Here is a 20,169-nt window from a genome sequence, read left to right on the forward strand (position 1 = left end):
GCCCAACAGCCTAGATGATGGATGATAGCATTTCTTCTCTTAACTGGTTTCTCTGTTTCCACTTGTGATTTCCTTACAATTCATATAGCATTGGTTGAACATCCTCTAGTGGATTTCTATTGCTCTTCAAATAAAATCTATACTTGCCATAGTTTCCAAGATCTCACCTGATTGGATTTTTGTCTCCAGCTCACTCAGTTACTATGTGTCAATCATATATATCTCTCTCCTCCTCAAACATGCCAAGCACACCCACCCTACATGGTATTAATGCTTGACATTCCATTGCATGGGCATCTTGCCTCCCGTTTTGGTTAACCTTTTTCTGTCACTGAGTTCTCAGCTCGAATATAATCTCCCTATATCCTTCCCTGATTACCAAATCTAAATAAAATCCCTCTTAGTAGTCACTCTATTATTTAGCCGAGTTATCACATTCGTTTATTTAGTTGCTTGTTATCAGTTGCCACCAGAGAAATGTAACTTGCCTACAATCAGAAGCCCTTTCTGTATTATTTACACAGTATTTCTAGTACCTAGAATAATGCTAACCCCCTTTAATAGATGTTCAATAGATGATGAGTAAATAACAGTTTATATACCTAGTGTTTCCATATATGCTTGGAGTGATTATGGAGGGAATATATCAATACTGAATATAGTTATCAGGAAAGGGTGGAACTTGAGATGACCTTTTAATAACAGGTAAGATTCATGCTCATGGAAAAGAGGTGAGGATACTCTACACTAGCAAGGTCACAAAGTCAGGAATTAGTATTCTATTTGTCATTTATAAATGTCATTCAATGATAGGGGCATCCTGAATAATAAATCACTCATGAAAAATTCCATCCTTTCCAGAATGATTCAATTCATTCCTATATTGACTATAGGTATTCGGTAATGAAAAGCCTAAGCATTTTTAATATTAATTGTAAAAGATTTATGTTTCTTAACCTTTTCTGTTTGTTCTAATTCTTATATCTTAAGACAAATGTCAAATGGAATGATCTTCTATGGGGTTAACTGAGGCCATAAATTCATTTGTTGTCAGTTAAATATATAACCATACAATTACTTTTTACTCTATTTGGGTACATTTTTTTCAGAGATAAATTATGTATGTTACTAAGTGAAACTGATTTTAAGGAAACATATTAATCTTTAAGATTCAGAATATTATTATTGAACACATTATATCACTAATGGTTATCTGAGTCTTTCTTGGTCAATTAGATTATTTGTTAAATTTTAATGAATTAGGTAACAGTATCCTGGTCGCTTAGCGAAGTGCACTTGGATAATTGGGATCATTTCTCTAATCATTTAAAATTAATCATCACATGCCTGCAAACTATGCTTTAAAAGTGGAAATAAAGCACAAATTACATTTCTCTTAGGCATGTGTATTCTACATAATTTTTGGAGGGGATAATCGTCTATTTTTTGAATTACATTTTAAAAAATTAGTCAAATACTTTTATCATTAGATCACTACAGTTTCTTTTCCTTCTACCCTTCGGTAATGTCTTAATGTGACTATCCCTGAACTTAGCACTTTATTAAGATTATATTCTACTATAATTGCATGACATTTTCTCCTGCCATCCTTTTTCATACCAGAAGTTCTCAGCATTCTACTCACTCCATATATTAGACAAGTAAGGTAATTATCAGTGACACCTTATGAATCAATAAGCAATGGTATGCTTCTAGACTTCAGGATTATCTTCTTCATTAATGAAGCACTTTTCCCACAAGACAGTGATAACTATGTCTGCTTAGGAAATTTCTTTGACTTCTACCACATAATAGCTGTTTTTCAAAGCATAATAAAGTTTAAATAACTTATAAAATTGACATATCTTTCTTTGCATTCTACAAACATGAAGTATGGAATAAAGAAGAATAAAAATTGTTGTAAGTAGCTTTTAATGAATTAAAAAAACTTCAGGTTATTGGAATTATCAGATTACACCACTGAAAATTTTTAAAGGCAATGCTCACTCTCAGAGTTTTAATGAATAATACATAGACTTGGCCTAGGTTATGATGAAAGATGGACCAGAATGTAGTGTAAATTTATCATTTATTCACTAATCTATGCAACAAGAACTTGAAGTGCCTTTTCTATTTCAGGTGTCTACTATTGTATTTCTCTCTCTTGTTGTTTTTTACTATTCCCCTGACTATACTGACTGGCTTTCGCTGACATCTGTTTGACAGTTCTTCAAACACTGGCTCTCTCCTGAGGCACATATGTGAGTTTTCTGGAGGACCTTGGGGGTTATTTCCATTGCCTATTTCCTTGACTTGGCAGACCCAGCTCGGGTTCAACATTTGTAACTCCTATTAGCTCCTTCCTCTGGCATCACGTCTCACTGGTTTTTGCTGCTAGGTCTTCTTGCACAGTGACCAGCCTTCTTGGGTTGGGTAATGGTAAGATGATCCAAGACTGATCACTCTCTCTGGTCATACTTGACCCATGGGAGACTCTGGCGTTTTTGTTCAGGCAAAGATGGGTGTACAAATTGCTCCACAGCAACATTTTCTTTGTTCTGCTTTCTCCTTCTATTTCTCCTTTGCTCTGCTCAGCAAGGAATAAGGGCAGAGCAGGAAGTCTGCTGCCTAAGTACCTGTCCAATTGAGAGATGTCAATCCCTCTAGCAGGCACTCTAGATGTATGGTGGTGATACACATGGGCCCCTCTTCATTTAGGTGGAGTCAGAATGTGTGCAGAAGCAACCTATTTCCCATTCTGTGGGCAGCCACAGGAAAGCCATGATATTCTCTGCTAGGCCAGAAACTCGGGACTCCATTGATTTTTTTCTTTCTCTTCCTATAGTCTTCTGTTTACATGGAGTTGAGACAGTAGGTAGTAGGTACTATCCATAATGATTAGCTATCTCTAAAATACATTTTTACATTTTTTTTTTGTTTCAGGTGTGCAGAAGAGTAAGTCCTATTCATTATGTAATATATCTATTATATACGTATATACTTAAAAATCAGTATATGTGTTTGTATGTATATATATATACATGTGAAATTTAAAAACAGATGGAGTCTATTGGTCTTTTAGTGCATAAACTTCTAAGACAGTCGACTCTGCTTATTACTCTGTGAACTTCACTGAGTTATTCTGCCTCTACTAGCCTAAAATTATTCCTTAGTGAACATAGGAAGGATCACAACCTCTACCTTGCAGTAGTAATTACGGTAAATATGATTATTACAGAGTTAGTGCTTTTTAAACTTTGGAAAATATAAATTTACTTTTCTCTTTCTCTAGATATCCTACTGCATGCCATCCAGAAAGGAAAAGCTGATTAAGGTCATTGTTTATGGCGACAAAGCCAAAGTAAAAAAAATGACTCTGGGCATGGGCTACATGTTTCAAATGAAGACAGTTAAAGACAAAGATTACAGTGTATCTGTAATGAAAAAAGTGACTACAAGTAAGGAAGATCATAAATAGCATTTAGTTTTATAGTCCTGTAACACTTGAAAGTATTTTGGCTAAGCATGATTATAGTTGTTTTAAGACACAAAAGCTGATAAATAATGATGATCTTAAGAATGTGATTAAGATAACTCAAAAATACCTTATAAAAGTATTTATATATCTAGATATACTGAGAGTGACACAGAGTTTTAAAAAATTATCTGAAGCCAAAAGTATGTATATATGTTTGTATGTACATATTGTTATATATGTTACATACATGGAATATCTATGTATACACATGAATATATATTATGCCCTAATAATATAAACACAATTCATTTTCTACTGACCTGAGGGTTGATAAACAGAGTACTTCTGTTTTCTCTTTCCTGAAGTTTGTAGATTTATTGTAAATTGGTTTTGTAATATTTCTGGGTGAGGTGGAATAATAATATTAGTTATCAACAGTTCTCGTGAAAATCTGTGAGGTTGCCTCTCAGTGGAGACTAAATGATAATGCAAGCAGCAACATTAGTTCTATTGATGAACAGATTAAAAATGCAGCAATATAGGAATGCTAAAAACTTTGATGTAATAAAAAGAGCCACATTTGGAAAAGCCCTTACTCCTAGCCCTCAAAACCTTCTATAACTTATTCTCTTTCATCTTCTTTGGTATCTAGCTATCTGCTTGGTGGTAGCTAACAAAATTCTGATTATGTTATATAAGGATATTTATGGCTACAAGAGACACAAAGCTAAAGGAATGTCTTTATTATGAGTGATTTATGATTGACCAAGAAAAGATATTTGGGAACTAGAGAGAATATTGTTGTATCACTTAAATTAAAACCCATATGTAATATCTTATTTTTCTATTTGCAGAGATAAACATATAGAACATTATACATGAAAAAAAGAGAAAAGAAAAAGAAAAAAAGAACATTATACATGAGTAAATTAAAGGACTGTTACATAGATATTTAAATTATAATATTCATAATTGCTTTATTTTTACTAATGTATGTGTAATTTCTATTTACATATAATTTACCTTTTCATTAGAACCATCTAGGATTTGTGGCTTAACCTTGAAAGCTGTGAATACTTCTTCAACTTTAATGTGGAATACAACAAAGACCAATTTCACTCATTATAAGATTTATATATCAAATAGAACAGTTGCAAAAGACTATCTTATTTGGGAAATGGTGACTGAGCACACAGTTACAGGTGTGACTCATGGTGTAATATATAACATAATGGTAGACAGAATAAGAGGCAACCTTGGAGGATCTGGCATGTTTACCAGGGTTGTTGCAGGTATGAAAATTATCTTTGATATTTAAGAAATTCACATTTCTGTCGTATATTGTGTTGTTCAAGATACAATTTCAGTGGAGTTTTTTGAAATTTGAAAACTTACAGTCTATAGACTATTTCAGAGGATGAAAGTACTCATTTTAGTGGGCTGTTCTGCAGATTTTTTATTTTTTTTTTATAAGATGGAGTTTTGCTCTTGTTGCCCAGGCTGTAGTGCAATGACGTGATCTCGGCTCACTGCAACCTCTGCCTCCTGGATTCAAGAAATTCTCCTGCCTCAGGCTCCTGAGTAGCTAGATTATAGGCACACACTACCTCGCCTGGCTAATTTTTGTATTTTTAGTAGAGACGGGGTCTCACCATGTTGGTCGGGCTGGTCTCGAATTCCTGACCTCGGGTGATCCACCCACCTCAGCCTCCCAAAGTGCTGGGATTACAGGCATGAACCACTGCACCTGGCCTGTTTTGCAGATTTTTGAGATGACATGTGAAATATAACTTGAATAAAACATTATTTGACACATAGTGATCAATAAATGAGGTTAATATTATATTCAGTTTCACACTGAATTAGAGATCTAGCTAGTGGAATTATGTGGTATATTTGGGGATCATCTATTCTCCTAAAAATGTGTTCTTTGTCTTTGACCCTAATATGTGTTATACACATGAAAAAGCGTAGTCTTACGACAGCCACAGGATAGTAAAGAATACAAGCATGGAAACACATGTAGGATAAGTCAATGCAACAGGTGAAGCAATGGAAGTATGTCCAAACATACTGTAGTTACACAGAAGAGGGAAAGATTAGCTCTATGGCCTCGATGGAGAAAGTTCTTTGGGGCTGGTAATGTCTGTAAAAGGATTAGGAATTTGCTAATCAGACTAGAGAGCATATGGAGTGTGTGAAAAGGAGGACTCCCAGAGTTAGGGAACAGCCCATGCAAAATTATGGAGATGTAAGTGAATATGGTGTATTTTTGGAGCTATAAGCAATTCAATATTGAAAGATTTTGTTTTTGATATATAAAGAGTATAACATCGTATCCTGAGTAATTTAGAGAGTAATTTTTAAATCCAAAGGAAACTATGAAGCCTATGAATATTTTAAATTTTTCAAAAAAGTACAAGATTGCAAGAGTAACACATGAGAATTACTCTTGAGTGATCTTGAAGGCTATGGATTGGGCAAATGACCCAGAGGTCGCAGACATATGGTGATAATTCAGGGTATGGGTATTTATTATTTGGCTGTCAACATTTTCTTAGTTTCTTATTTTTGCTGTAGCAAATTATAACAACTCAAATGTATTATCTCATAGTTCTATAGGTCATAAGTCCAACATACTTCTCTCTGGTTGAATCAAGGTACTAGTAGGGCCATGTTCCTTTTTGTAGTTTCTAGGAGAGAATAATTTCCTTGCTCATTCAAGTAGTTTGTAGAATTCAGTTCCTTGTGCTTGTATAACTGAGGAAATTATTTCCATGGTGGCTGTCAGCTGACAGTTGTTTCCAGATTTTAGATGATGCCTCATTCTTTGACTTGTGGTCCTCTTCCAACATCCAACAAAGGAGGGTCGACTGCCACTCGGGCTTCAAATCTCCCCTTTCTCCCCATCATATGTGACTCTTCTGCCTTCCTCTTTTACTTTTATGGGCTTGTATGATTAGATTGGGCCTACTTGGATAATCCAGGTTGATCTCTGTTTATAGTTGATAATCTTAGTTCCATCTGCAAGGTGCCTTTTGCCATGTAACACAACATATTCACCATTCCAGGGTTTAGCATTTGGGCATCTTTTGTGGGGGTCGGCCTTACGCTGCTTAACACATACACTATTATTCTCCCAAATGTGATATATACGTGATAATGCAAAACAAGGAATGAGTTTAGAATTCATGTACCAGCTTTACTCCAGGATTTGGCACTGGTTAGCTAAGTCCTACTGGGCAAGTTACCTGATGTCTTTGGGTATCAAGTTTCTGAGAAATTTAAATTAGATGACCTCTGAGATTCTTTTTGACTCTTAAAAGAGTCAAACACTTTGCACATTTTTGTTCTATTTATACAGATAATCTATGACTTACAATGCTTTAACTTACTATTTTTCTACTTTACAATGATGCAGAAGCAATATGCATTCAGTACACTCCTCGACTTACATAGGGGTTACATCCAATAAACCCATCACAAGTGGAAAATATGGCATCAATAGTGATGGGTTTATCAGGATATAACCACACTGTAAGTTGAGGAGTGTCTGTCTATATTAACAGATACTACACACCTTATCTATTTCTAAAAACCAAATATGTTAAATCATGTGTCAAATGTCTTCTTCTACAGAGTATTATGATAGGTAAAGTATACAATCAAACACACTAAAATGGGGCCCATTCTAGAAGTTTTAGTCTGTGGCAGCATTTCTCAGCCTCACCATTGACATTTTGGACTGAGTGATTCTCCTTTGTAAGGATATGTCTTGTTAATTAGAGAATGTTTAGCAGCATCCCTGGCCTCTACTCACTAGATGCTAGTAGGATCCTCCCAATTGAGCCAATCAAAATTTTTGTTAGAAAATTGCTACAAGTCCCCTATGTGGCAAATCACAACTAGTGGTAAACGCAGATATGTTTAGTTAGATACAAAGATCAAATAGATCACTGAGCAAAGATTGAAGAAAAAAATATGAAAAATTATTTTGCTTATATACAGGTAAAGGAAAGAGTACAGTTAGTGTGAGTGACAGAATTTGCTCACTTACAGAAAATTTTGTCAGAGGAAAAAGTGACCAAGGTGGTATCAATATCAGGAAAGTTTCATAAAAGATACAGAATTTTGTTTTCATTTTACTTAATGAAAAGTGCACTTTGTACAATAGTAGGAACTTGATGTTCTGGTTGCATAGTGCAGTTTAGGTGATGGTTTTGAGATATTGCAGGTAAGTAATTGAAGTCCCTGTTAAAACAGTACAGTGACTTAAGAGATGAGTATAATAAGAGGAAATGGGAAAAGATGGTAATCTGGGTTGCCTGGTGGAGGTCTCCAGAGCAGAAGGACATCTTGCTGTCCTAATTTTTATAAACAGAAGAGTGGTGATGATGGAGCAATGCTTGGGGATCCATTTTGAGCAAAGCACTGAGTGGATATGAGGAGGGGGCTAAGCTAAGAAATGAAGAACAGGTAACATGATGGTTTAACTAAGAGATGACCAGGGCTTTTAGAGAGAAATAGTAGAAATAGCAATAGACTATTAATCATAGCTTACATTTACTACTTAGTTCTTATTCTCTTCTAAGCACTTCACATGTATTAACTTATTTTATTCTCACAACAAGGTGTGAGGTGTTATTATCCCCATATAGATGAGGCCGGTGAGGTACGGAGATGTTAAGTATTTTGCCTAAAGTCTTGTTTATAAGGCAGAGTCAGGATTTGAACCCAGCAATCCAACTCTAGGGCCTGGGCCCAGTGTCTGTATTAAAAATTGATTTTTACACCCTGGTGGCATCCGATATAATACTGACTTTTTGGAGGATGTTTATTTTATTTATAATTTATTCCTAGCCTATTTCTTAAATATGAGGAAGCTACAGGTACTTGATAAGTATACATTGCCCTGGCATGGGACATATTTAGATTGAATCCCTTAAGCCAAAATTAGAAGTCACTTCAAATAAAAATCTTAGGCTTGAAAGAAAAATTATAGATCATCCAATTTTGCAGTTGAATCTATTCTAAAATATTAATTAATTCATTTAGGATTTTAAAACCTGCTGTTATTTATAAGCCACTTTGTGAAAGTTAGAGGAGCACACAGTTTTCATAGTGGTTGAAAACTTGAGCCTTTGTCTCTGGGTCTAAATCTTGGCTCTACCATTTACCTATTAGCTATGAGACTTGGTGGAATACTTAAATTCTTTGTTCCTCACTTTTTAAATGTCAATAGTAGTATTCATGGTGTTGTTGCAAGTGTTACATAAAACAATATATGAAAGTGCTTAGCACAGTGCAAAGTGTGTCATAAACTTAGTAGGAGTTAGTTCTTTTTATTTTGTAAATCTGCTGCTTGTATATCTCATTATCTGTAATAGCATATATTATGTCCAACCTATAATTTAATCACAGAAAAATTAAAAAGTGAAATTCAAAACTTATGAGATACAGTGTTAGTGCAGAGAAAATATAAAGTTAACAACGATGATGAAACTTTTAGAGTCTTAGTATTTTATTTTAAAATATCTGCCCGTTGTACTCTTTTGCTTTCTTGATACCATTTTGATAGGTCTGATCTTTTTGAATGTTCTGAGATATGTAAGATTTTGTTTACAGTGGACGTCTTCCCAACTCTACTGAGCTGTTTCCTTTATAGACACAGACCATCGGATCTTATTTCTCAGCTTCTTAAAATAAAATTTAGGTAAATTCACTGAAATGCCAAGGGAAAAGTAAAGAGATGCTATAGTTAGAGCTGTACTGTCCAATATATAGTGTTTGGCAGCATGTGGCAATTTAACCTTGGAATATGGCCAGTCCAAATTCAGAGGTATCGTTAAGTTGAAAATGTATGTGAAATTTCAAAGAGTTAGTATGAAAAAAATTATGTAGCCAGCTCAATAATTTTATTATAATTATATGTGAAATACTGCTTTTGATATATTGGGTTAAATAAAATACATTATTCAAATTAATCTTACATGTTTCTGTTTACTTTTTAAATGTGGCTACTAGAAAATTCAAAATTGCATGTGTGGCTCACTTTGTAGTTTTATTGGACAGTGAGTGGTGGTTTAGAGACTCACAAGATATATTAGCATATCTGAGGCTTTAAAATATCCTACAATAAAGAAAGCTGCTTAACTTAAAAAGAACTTATTTGACAAAGTAGTTTGATCACAGAACATCTCTTAAGCTCTAATGATATAGGGTTGTGAGGATTAAGTTTTAGGAAATTAAAGTCTGGGAGAAACATGTAATTAAACCTAGAATTTCTTTTGCTAGCCCTAATTAAGTTGAATATGAAATGATATTTTTTCCTCTTAAAACTCCAAACATTTCCACTTCACAATGTTATTTTTATTGGTTAGTAAAAATTAGGTTGACAATAGTATTTTTGTTTTTTAGTTTCTTATCTTTTGAGAGATTAAATTCCATGGAGAATAAATTATATCTTTGTTATGGAGTCTATTTTCAATTAATTGAATCTTCTAGCTCTTAACCAGAAAGCGGCACTCTTCCATAATGATTTAAGCATTGCTGTAGATCCTCTACCTTTTTCTGAGGGCAAGCTTCCCTCCTCTCAGCCTAGACTACCGTGATTTCCTACTAATTAGCTTCCTGCTGCCTTTTTTACCTTGCTCTAGTTTATAGCCCATGTTTCAAAATTATATTTTTAAACAAAAAACAAGCCCTGTTGCTTTCCTGCTTAAAATTCTTTGGTGGCTTCCCACGGATTTTAGGTAAAAAACCCTAAAATCTCTAGTATGACCTACATGATCGTCAGTCTGTTCCCCTTTCTTATTTGATCCCAGAATCTCTGGCTTTCCACAGTTACTCCAATTCTTTTTCAATTCCGGGGCTTCCATACACTTTGCTATTTGGAAAGGCCTTTACCAAATTCTTGTGAAGATTCCAGGCCTTCCCTCTTGATCAGATTGGCAATTGTCCAGACCAATATATTCTTCCTTCTCTTGGTGAGACACCGTTCATTCCTAGGCAAGGGTTATTCAGTCCAGGAAACCACGTCCTGTTTCACTGCCAGCCCACTAACTAGTGCTTCACTTCTCACATCTTCCTTTTTCTTCCAAAGTCTTATTCCATGTCTTCATTAGTTTCTTGTCTAAGACTTCATAGATACTAGTTACTCTCTGGGGTCCCTGAAGCAATAGTATTAAACCCTCATGCAAATCAGTAAATGTGAGTAACAGTTGGTTAGATAGATCAATCATGGTAGATTGTTGTCTATGTTAATGTAGCAGATAGGAGAATCAAGCTTTTTTTCTCTCAAGCTTGAGAATACAGAAGGCATAGGTCTGACTTACCTTGGAAAAAAATGCCAGCAGCTAACAAAGAAATTCTCCCCAACACAGGCTGGGTATTTCTCTGATTTTTTGCCTTGGGTTTACAGTATTCTTAGAGTTACCAGAAAACTGTAGTGGACAATTAGTTGTTGATGCCAAGAGAATGTTTGGAACTCTGAGAATGTTGGGGTGGACATTAATCAATTGATATAAGCTTTGGGTATGCAGGACAGCGTTATGTTATAATCATTAGAAGAACTTTCAAAGGAGATAAAGAAAAACTATTTCAGAAACATTCTTCCCCAGAACACCAAGAAAACGACCTATTATGTTAATATTTCTGTTATATGCAATGTGCCCTGTTAGTTTTGTTAGAAAATGTATATTTTATTATATCCATTTTCAAATCGTTTCTGGTAGTGGGGTTTTAAAATGATAAATGAGGTTCAAAATTAATTCCAGCCTCCTTTCTTTTAGAAACAGTGTTAGCTTGAGTCTGCATCTGACGTGTTTTACATGCCTGGCTTCATAATCTTTCTTCCTCCCCCTATATTGTTTGTCTGGAATCTGCACTAAAGATAAGGCAGAGTGCATACCTGACCCATGGCAACCAATCAGAAGACTTTATGTGGAAAACTCCCTTCAAGGAGGTACAGGCAGCATAAACAAAATTTTTGAAAAAGTGGAAGCAAAGGTAGAAAAACATGGTTGAAATGGCTAAAACAATTGGTACTTGTTTTAAAACTATATTTCATTTCTGATATGAAACCTTATCTTTTCTTTTAAAGAAAGACCTAACAAAATATTTATCAGATCAGCACCGTAGGAAAGGTAAAAAGATATTAAAAATTAAAAAAAGATAAAATAACAAATATTTATCAGAAATGCTCACCCTTTAAAAAATCTGGAAAATTTTGGTTATATATTTTTCCAATTATCTTCTGTTTGGTAAATTTCCAAGTAATTGGATAGTTTATATTTACTTTGTTTTAAAATGATTCAAATTTTCAGTTAGAGCATAGGCTTTCAAAAACAATCTGGTCAACCAGCAGATTTTAGCAAATAAGAAAGATTTTAGAAACAGAAAATTAATTGTTATATTATTTATGATAGTTATACCTAAAACCTAGGTGTTGTTAAATATTTACATGTCTAACACCCAAATATAGTTAGAGATCATTTATTGTACTCAGTGATTTCTAACAACATGATTATTTTGGAACTTGAACCTATACTGTTGCTTTTCATTTTTTTGAAACTTTAGGAGGATAACTTTATTTTAAACCTCTATTTTTCAATATCAGAACCAGAACAACCTGAGACACTTAGAGCCTTCAATATTTCCACACATTCCTTTTCTCTGCACTGGAGCCTACCCTCTGGTCATGTGGAAAGGTATCAAGTGGATCTTGTTCCTGACAGTGGCTTTGTTACTATCAGAGATCTTGGAGGTGGAGAATATCAGGTATAGTTTTCATTATTGTACTTGCCGAGTCTACTTGTATTTATATTTTGCTCCTAATAGGAAAGTTCTTTATTTTATGAAACCACAAACACTTACTCCTGGTTGGATTTTTGAAAGCATAAGTTGAAGACAAAAACGTTGATGTCAAACTGATGAGTGTAAGTTTCAGCATCGGTGGACTGTTACCTTAGCAACATCTATGCTGCTTTTTTTTTTCTTTTTTAAGTTCACCCTGAACCTACAGCCAGTCATCCAAGGGTTCATGAATAGTTTAACAAAGAAAGGCAGAGCTATTGAGTAATACAGGCTCATTAATTGTGTACTTGCCAGAAGGATCTGTCTTTAAATCATTAATGCAGGCAACATTTCTCTCTAGAGCCATCAATGTGATTCTACTGCCTGAAAAATGTAATAAAGATGGATTTTCTTATCATTTTTATTTTACTTTTTATTGGGACTTCAGAGACACAGGTATTGTGTATACACTCTTTAAAAACAAGGGCTAAGCCATTGGCTGTAGATTTTTCAAGACTTGAATAGTTGTTCCTTGTGACAGTGAACTAGGATAGATAGAAATGCTAACTTAGGCTGTGATAACACAGTATGTTTTATAAGTTTTTATTTTAAAGTTATTTGGTAAAAAGTTATATAACAAATCTGTATTTTACAATAGTATGGAACTTATTGTGATGTTATAAACGGTGCAGAGTTATATAGGGAAGTGTTAATTTTTGTTATAGTGATATATTTATTTTAGCTTTCTTGCTTTCCAGAAACAATTTTAATGCAACATTTGTTTGTGGTGTTCTAGGTTGATATTTCCAATGTTGTTCCTGGTACTAGGTATGATATAACCATCTCTTCAATTTTTACAACATACAGCTCACTTGTTAGTAGAACAATGACAACAAATGTAACAAGTGAGTATATGTTTTAAATTACTTTGTAAGTAAAGTATATGGAGTCACTATAATTCTACTGGATGGAAATACTTATATTGGCAGCAGGTACATTAAATTCATGAAAACAGTGTAGAATAATTAAGGCAAAATGGAAACTTAAGAAAGTGATGTGCTTAGAAGCTGCATTCTGCTGTTTCTTCAGCTTCCTTTACTTTCAAAGTGCAAAGATAATTACTCTATACTTGTTTGTGAAATAGAGCAGAGAGACTGTTAATGCTAACATTTAAATAATACAGAACCATGAAAATAAACTGGCTACATTTGCTCAGGAAGGATTTTTCCGTTTGTAAGACTGTTTCTTGTTTTCTTAGTTTTTCTGTGTAACCTTGCATTAAGTGATTTTCTTTTAAAAATGATTTGGCATCAAAAGTATATTTGGCATGTAGTATTTAGTAGCATTCCATTTTTCACATTCTTATAAAATAATGTGTTTGGTATTCCCCATAGTATATATATATTTTTTAATAGTAACAGAGCTGTCGGGAGTATAAACTCATATTGCTCTTTGGAAATTTCAAATTTTACATTTGTAAATACAGTTATTATGTGTTTTTGTGAAAATGCAATAATTATTTGACCTTTTAACAAAGTAGGTTTTTTAAAAATAGAACCAGGGCCTCCAGTCTTCCTAGCCGGGGAAAGAGTTGGATCTGCTGGGATTCTTCTGTCTTGGAATACACCACCTAACCCAAATGGAAGGATTATATCTTACATTGTCAAATATAAGGAAGTTTGTCCATGGATGCAAACAGTATATACACAAGTCAGAGCAAAGCCAGACAGTCTGGAAGTTCTTCTTACTAATCTTAATCCTGGAACAACATATGAAATTAAGGTAATTATTTTGTATATGACTACTTAGTGTTCAAACATTTCATTCATTTTAAAAGTGTAGGAGGTTTTTCCCACCTTGTCAAGCCTTTACAGCTGAATACAGTCCATGACTGACAAACAATGTTCAGAATCATGGCCTCACACCCACCTGGGATTTTAACACTTGGTAAAATGTTATCGTCTCTTTTCATTTCAATTTTTATGCATATTTGCATATTACCTATTTCATTTTTTCTATGAATATTTTTGCATATATTTATATACATGTATGAATATAATACAATACTCTAGAAAATAAAAGTTATGTAAAGTTAAAGAAGGAAAAGTTAAATGCAAACAAGAGGCCAGGGTAGTTTGAATGCAGGTATGTAAACCATAGGACATTATACAGTTATTAAAAATTGACTTACAAATTTTATTCTCCAATTTTCTAGAAACCAAAGTAAAAAGGGCAATAAATCTGTTATACAATTTATGTATGAAAATTGTATAATAGTTGCATAGGGGAGCTCAAGTTTTTGTTTTCTGTTTTTTTTTTTTTTTTTTTGGTGCTTTAGATTGGAGAGAAAGTGTTCGTTGAAGGATTAATAGCTGCAGGACTGGATTTTGTAAACTTCTTTCCGTAACAGCTAAGGGTAAAATAATAAAACCAAACTTAGTAAAAATAATTTTGCCAGGAGATGTTGTGGTCTAAGAACATGATCTTGATCTATATATAAAATTTAGACTCCAAAGAAATGTCTGTTTTTTAAAATTATTTTTGACTCAGGGCGCATGTGCGCAGGTTTATTACGTGGGTATATTGTGTAATGGTGGGGTTTGGGCTTCTAGTATACCTGTCACTCAAATAGTAAACATTATACCCAATAGGTAAGTTTTCAATCCTCACCCTCTCCTACCCTCTCCATTTTTGAAATGCTGTGTTTACTATTTCCATTGTTATGCCCATGTGTACTCATAGCTCCCACTTGTAAGTGAGAAAGTGCGGTATTTGACTTTCTATTTTTGAGTTATTTCACTTAGGATATGTTCTCCAGCTCCATCCATGTTGCTACAAAGAACATGATTTTATTTTTTTATGCCTGCATAGCATTTCATGGTGCATATATACCACACTTTTTTTTTTTACCCAATCAACCATTGATAGATACTTAGGTTGATTCCACGACCTTGCTATTGTGAATAATACTATGATAAACATGAGTGATGGTGTCTTTGTGATACAATGATTTCTTTTCCTCTGGATAGATACATAGTAGTGAGATTGCTGGGTTGAATGCAGTAGATCCATTTTTAGGTCTTTGAGAAATCTCCATACTGTTTCTCATAGAGGTTACATTTCTAGCAACAGTGTATTAGGGTTCCCTTTTCTCTGCATCCAAACTGCCATCTGTTTTTTTGACTTTTTAATAATAGCTATTCTGACTGGTATAAGATGATGTCTCATTGTGGTTTTAATTTACATTTCTTTGATAATTCCTAATGTTGAGCATTTTTTATACACTTATTGGCCACTTGTATGTCTTCTTTTGAGAAATGTCTCTGTTTTTTGTCCACTTCTTAATGGGGTTTTTCTCCTTGTTGTATTGTTTACATTCCTTGTAGATTCTGGATATCTGTCCTTTGTTGGAAGCATAATTTGCAAATATTTTCTCCTGTTCTGTAGGTTGTCTGTTTACCCTGTTATTTCCTTTGCTGTGCAGAAACTTTTTAGTTTAATTCAGTCCTATTTAAGTCCATTTTAGTTTTTATTGCATTCGCTTTTGATGTCTCAGTCATAAATTATTTGCCTAGTCCAATATCCAGAAGAGTTTTACCTAGTTTTTATTACTAGGATTTTTATAGTTTCAGGTTTTATATTTAAGTCCTTAATCCAGAATGTGTTAATTTTTGTATATGGTGAGAGCTGAGGATCCAGTTTCATTCTTTTGGATATGGCCAGCTAGTTTCCCCAGCACCATTTTTTGAACAGAATATCCTTTCCCCATTGTTTATTTTTGTCAACTTCGTCAAAAATCAGTTGGTTGTAGGTTTGTGGCTTTATTTCTGGGTTTTATATTCTGTTGCACTAATGTATATGTGTATTTTTGTGTCAGTACTGTGCTATTTTAGTTACTATAGCTTTGTAGTATAATTTGAAGTCAAGTAATGTGATGCCTCCAGATTTGTTCTTTTTGCTTAGGATTGCTTTCACTATTTGGGCTCTTGTTTGGTTTCATATGAACTTTAGGATTGCTGTTCTAATTCTGTGAAAAATGACGTTGCTAATTTCATAAGAACTGTGTTGAATCTGTAGATTTCATTGGGCGGTATGATATGGTGATTCTTCCAATCCATGAGCATGGTATGTTTTTCCATTTGTTTGTGTCACCTCTATTTTATTTCATGAATGTTTTGTAGTTCTCCTTGTAAAGATTTTCACCTCCTTTGTAAAATGTATTCCTAGATATTTTATTTTTTTTGTGGCTATTGTAAATGGGATTGAATTCTTGATTTCATTCTCAGTCTGAATGTTACTGATGTATAGAAATTCTACTTATTTTTGCACACTGAATTTGTATCCCAAAACTTTATTGAAGTTGTTCATCAAGTCTGGGATTATTATTTTGGAGTAGTCATTAGAGTTTTCTAGATATACAGTTATGTCATCAGTGAACAAAGATAGTATGGCTTCCTGTTTTCCAATTTGGATGCCTTTTATTTCTTTCTCTTGCTTGATTGTTCTGGCTAGGCCTTCCAGTAGGAGTGTTCAATAGGAGTGGTGAGGGTAAACATCCTACTTTTCTTCCATTTCTTAGGGGGAATGCTTTAAACTTTTCTCCATTCAATATCATGTTGACTGTGGGGGGTTTGTCGTATATGGCTCTTATTATTTTGACATATGTTCCTTTGATGCCTACTTCGTTGAGGGTTTTTATCATGAAGGGATATCGAATTTTATCAAATGCTTTTCCTGCATCTGTTGAGATAATCATATGGCTAACAGGGTTGGGAGAAAAATATTGAAGAAAAATCTTTACGTTTAATAAAAAGGTAGAATATTTTTACTTACAAAACTTATAAAGGCTAAATTATTTAATTTAAACTTATTTTATTTTCCAAAAAATCAGTAAGCTAAAGCTTTTAAAAACAGATAACTTCGGCCAGGAGCAATGCCTCATGCCTGTAATCCTAGCACTTTGGGAGGCCAAGGCGGGTTGATCACCTGAGGAGTTCAAGATCAGCCTGGCCAATATGGTGAAATCCCATCTCTACTCAAAATACAAAAAATTAGCTGGGTATGGTGGCGTGTGCCTATAATCCCAGCTATTCGGGAGACTGAGGCAGGAGAATCACTTGAACCTGGGAGGCAGAGAGTTGCAGTGAGCTGAGATCGTGTCATTGCACTCCAGCCTGGACAACAAGAACAAAACGCCACCAAACAAAACAAAACAAACAAACAGAAAAACAGATAGCTTTTGTTGTCTTTGCACACTATACTTTATAAAGTGTCTTTATAAAGTATCTTTTATACTTTATGAAATAGATAACTTTGGTTAATTATTTAAAAAAACTTTAGCTTAGTGACATTTTTCAAAAATAAATCGTTTAAATTAAATAATTTAGCCTTTACAACTGAAATATTTCATTTTTAAATAAAACTTATAGTTAGCTTTTCATTTTTCTTCCAACCTTGTTGTATTTACATGTCTGTTGTTGACATTTTGTATATTGGTTTGAACATTTCTAAAGAGCCACTTTTGCTAAGAATCATGAACTCAATGTAGTTACTTTCAACAAATATTTGTTGAACATTTACTATCTCTTTTGCATTTATAAAAAATGTTTAGTCCTTTACATAGTTGGGGGTTTTGTTTTGTTTTGTTTGTTTGTTTGTTTTTGAGACGGAGTCTCGCTCTGTCGCCCAGGCTGCAGCGCAGTGGTGTATCTCGGCTCACTGCAAGCTCCGCCTCCCGGGTTCATGCCATTCTCCTGCCTCAGCCTCCTGAGTGACTGGGATTACAGGCGCCCGCTACCTCGCCCGGCTAATTTTTTTGCATTTTTTTTAGTAGAGACAAGGTTTCACCATGTTAGCCAGAATGGTCTGGATCTCCTGACCTCATGATCCGCCCACCTTTGTCTCCCAAAGTGCTGGGATTACAGGCGTGAGCCACCAGGCCCAGCCGTCCTTTACATAGTTAATATGCGAAATTTAACATCGTCTTACTTGAATGCTACAGAAAGATGAGCTTATAAAAAGCAGTGCTAAATTAGACCACAGGAAAATGCTTCCAGTTAAGCGATATGTATGACATTTCCAAGGGATAATAAAGAGTAAAGATATCTTCTAAATCCTCCCTCAATATAACATCAATATCTTCTTTGAGCCTTGAAAATAATTAAATATAGAGAAGGAAATATATAAAACCTGTGTAAATATGTGATTTTATATAAATGAGACGCTCTTCCTAGAGGATAAGAAATATTGGGAGAGATTTTGCCAGGAAGCTTTTTCTTACTGGAAGTATGCCTATTTGCCGAATTAAAGAACACAATCAGAACTGGAAAGCAAATACTAATGGTATGATACCCACAGTGAGAAAAGAAGAAAAAAAAAAAGTTCTTACCTATGTAGAAGTCAAAATAAAAGATTTGTGATGACTATTTGATGAAGAAAACATAGCTTAAAGAATAGGCAACCTTTTTCTAACCGACATCTGAGTATTATATAATATAGGTATTTTCTATCAACATACACATGTTCAGATTAATTAACATGTTAATTAACATGTCAATATATGCTATTGGGGATAATTAAAAATTTTTAATGTGCTATAAGAAACTATTGCTCATAGAAAGGTGATTTAGTCAGTCTAGTTCTGCTTAGATCTATTTTTATGAAGTTTGAATTTTTATTCCTTTGAATTCTCTTATTTAAGATCTATTGGGAAGCCCTTACTCTCCGTTTCATCTCACACTTTATACATCATTCTTGTGAACTTTACTCTGTTCAAATAAATGTTAGCCATTGCAGAATTCCAAAGGGTATTTGGCATGGTAAATTTGATGTCTTTAGTACAAGTAATGTTATGGAAAAAATCCTGTTAAGTATTTTACATGTGCTAGTTCATTTAGTCCTCAGCACAATCCTACAACATAGATACATTGTTATTCCCATTTTAAAGACAAGAAAAATGTTACTTACAACGTTAGGTAAATTACTCAAAGCTACTATCTGGGAATTGGTAGAACTACAGTTAAAACAAGGTTATGATTCCAGTCATGGCATTTGCAAAAGCTTGAGTCTTATTCTCATTAATGACATTTTCTCTTTCTATTCTAATCTATTGGAAGAGATTATTTAAATCAATTTTTTTATCTTTAAAATTCTAGAATTCTTAGTTTAAATTGTTAATTAAACCTCCTTATTTTTAAAACAGTTTTTTTGAGTATTTATTTGCCTGATTAGATTGTGAACTCTAAATTAAGGTACCATGTACATGGTCTCTTGCATTTGTTACAGAAATAATTGTAGTGTCTTTTATGTAGTGGATATAGTAGAGAAATACTGAGCTTTCAAAATAAACCCAACAGCTGCCGGATTCTTGCTCTACCATTTATTCCTGTGTACCTTGGGCAAGGTATTTGACCTCTCTCAGCCAGTTTTCTCATCTATAAAATTTTGACAATAATACTTTATATGTTGATTATATAGATATCTTCATCTTTACCTTCTTCCTTGAGAGTATTAAAAAAGTATCTTTGGCATTTATCTTACGGATAAGTCAATTTTTTTTTTTTTTAATTTTAGATTCTGTTTTTTCAGGGAGTAAAATGTTTGAACACAATCCTTTTGGTCTGTTCTAGGTTGCTGCTGAAAACAGTGCTGGCATTGGAGTGTTTAGTGATCCATTTCTCTTCCAAACTGCAGAAAGTGGTAATTTTCCTGTCATTTATTTTAAATTGATTTAGTCATGAGTTTGTCATTTAAAATAATAAAGAATATAAATAAAAACTGGCAGTAAAATACATACAATTCTCAGTAGCATGGCCACTCAGTTTTAGAGTTCTTTCAGATAGCTAATTTATTCCTTAAAATATATATTATTATTTCTGATTATACGAGTAGTAATTGTT

At 33.8% G+C, this 20,169-nt stretch overlaps 1 protein-coding gene across 2 annotated transcripts in view; it reads left to right on the forward strand.

The window, feature by feature from the left end:
• The window catches only part of PTPRQ (protein tyrosine phosphatase, receptor type, Q), a 238,997-nt gene that overhangs the window by 12,780 nt on the left and 206,048 nt on the right, over positions 1-20,169 (forward strand). The window contains exons 6-10 of one of the 2 annotated variants that reach the window (XM_011934111.1): positions 3,293-3,458; positions 12,096-12,256; positions 13,068-13,176; positions 13,827-14,053; positions 19,900-19,969. In XM_011934111.1, the coding sequence (XP_011789501.1) occupies positions 3,293-3,458; positions 12,096-12,256; positions 13,068-13,176; positions 13,827-14,053; positions 19,900-19,969 (733 nt within the window). Of the gene's footprint in view, positions 1-3,292; positions 3,459-12,095; positions 12,257-12,673; positions 12,728-13,067; positions 13,177-13,826; positions 14,054-19,899; positions 19,970-20,169 lie in introns of those variants that run through there. The other variant, XM_011934113.1, reaches the window with a different exon arrangement.

The sequence above is a fragment of the Colobus angolensis genome, unplaced genomic scaffold (assembly GCF_000951035.1).
Source record: "Colobus angolensis palliatus isolate OR3802 unplaced genomic scaffold, Cang.pa_1.0 Scaffold131, whole genome shotgun sequence".
Lineage (NCBI taxonomy): Eukaryota > Metazoa > Chordata > Mammalia > Primates > Cercopithecidae > Colobus > Colobus angolensis.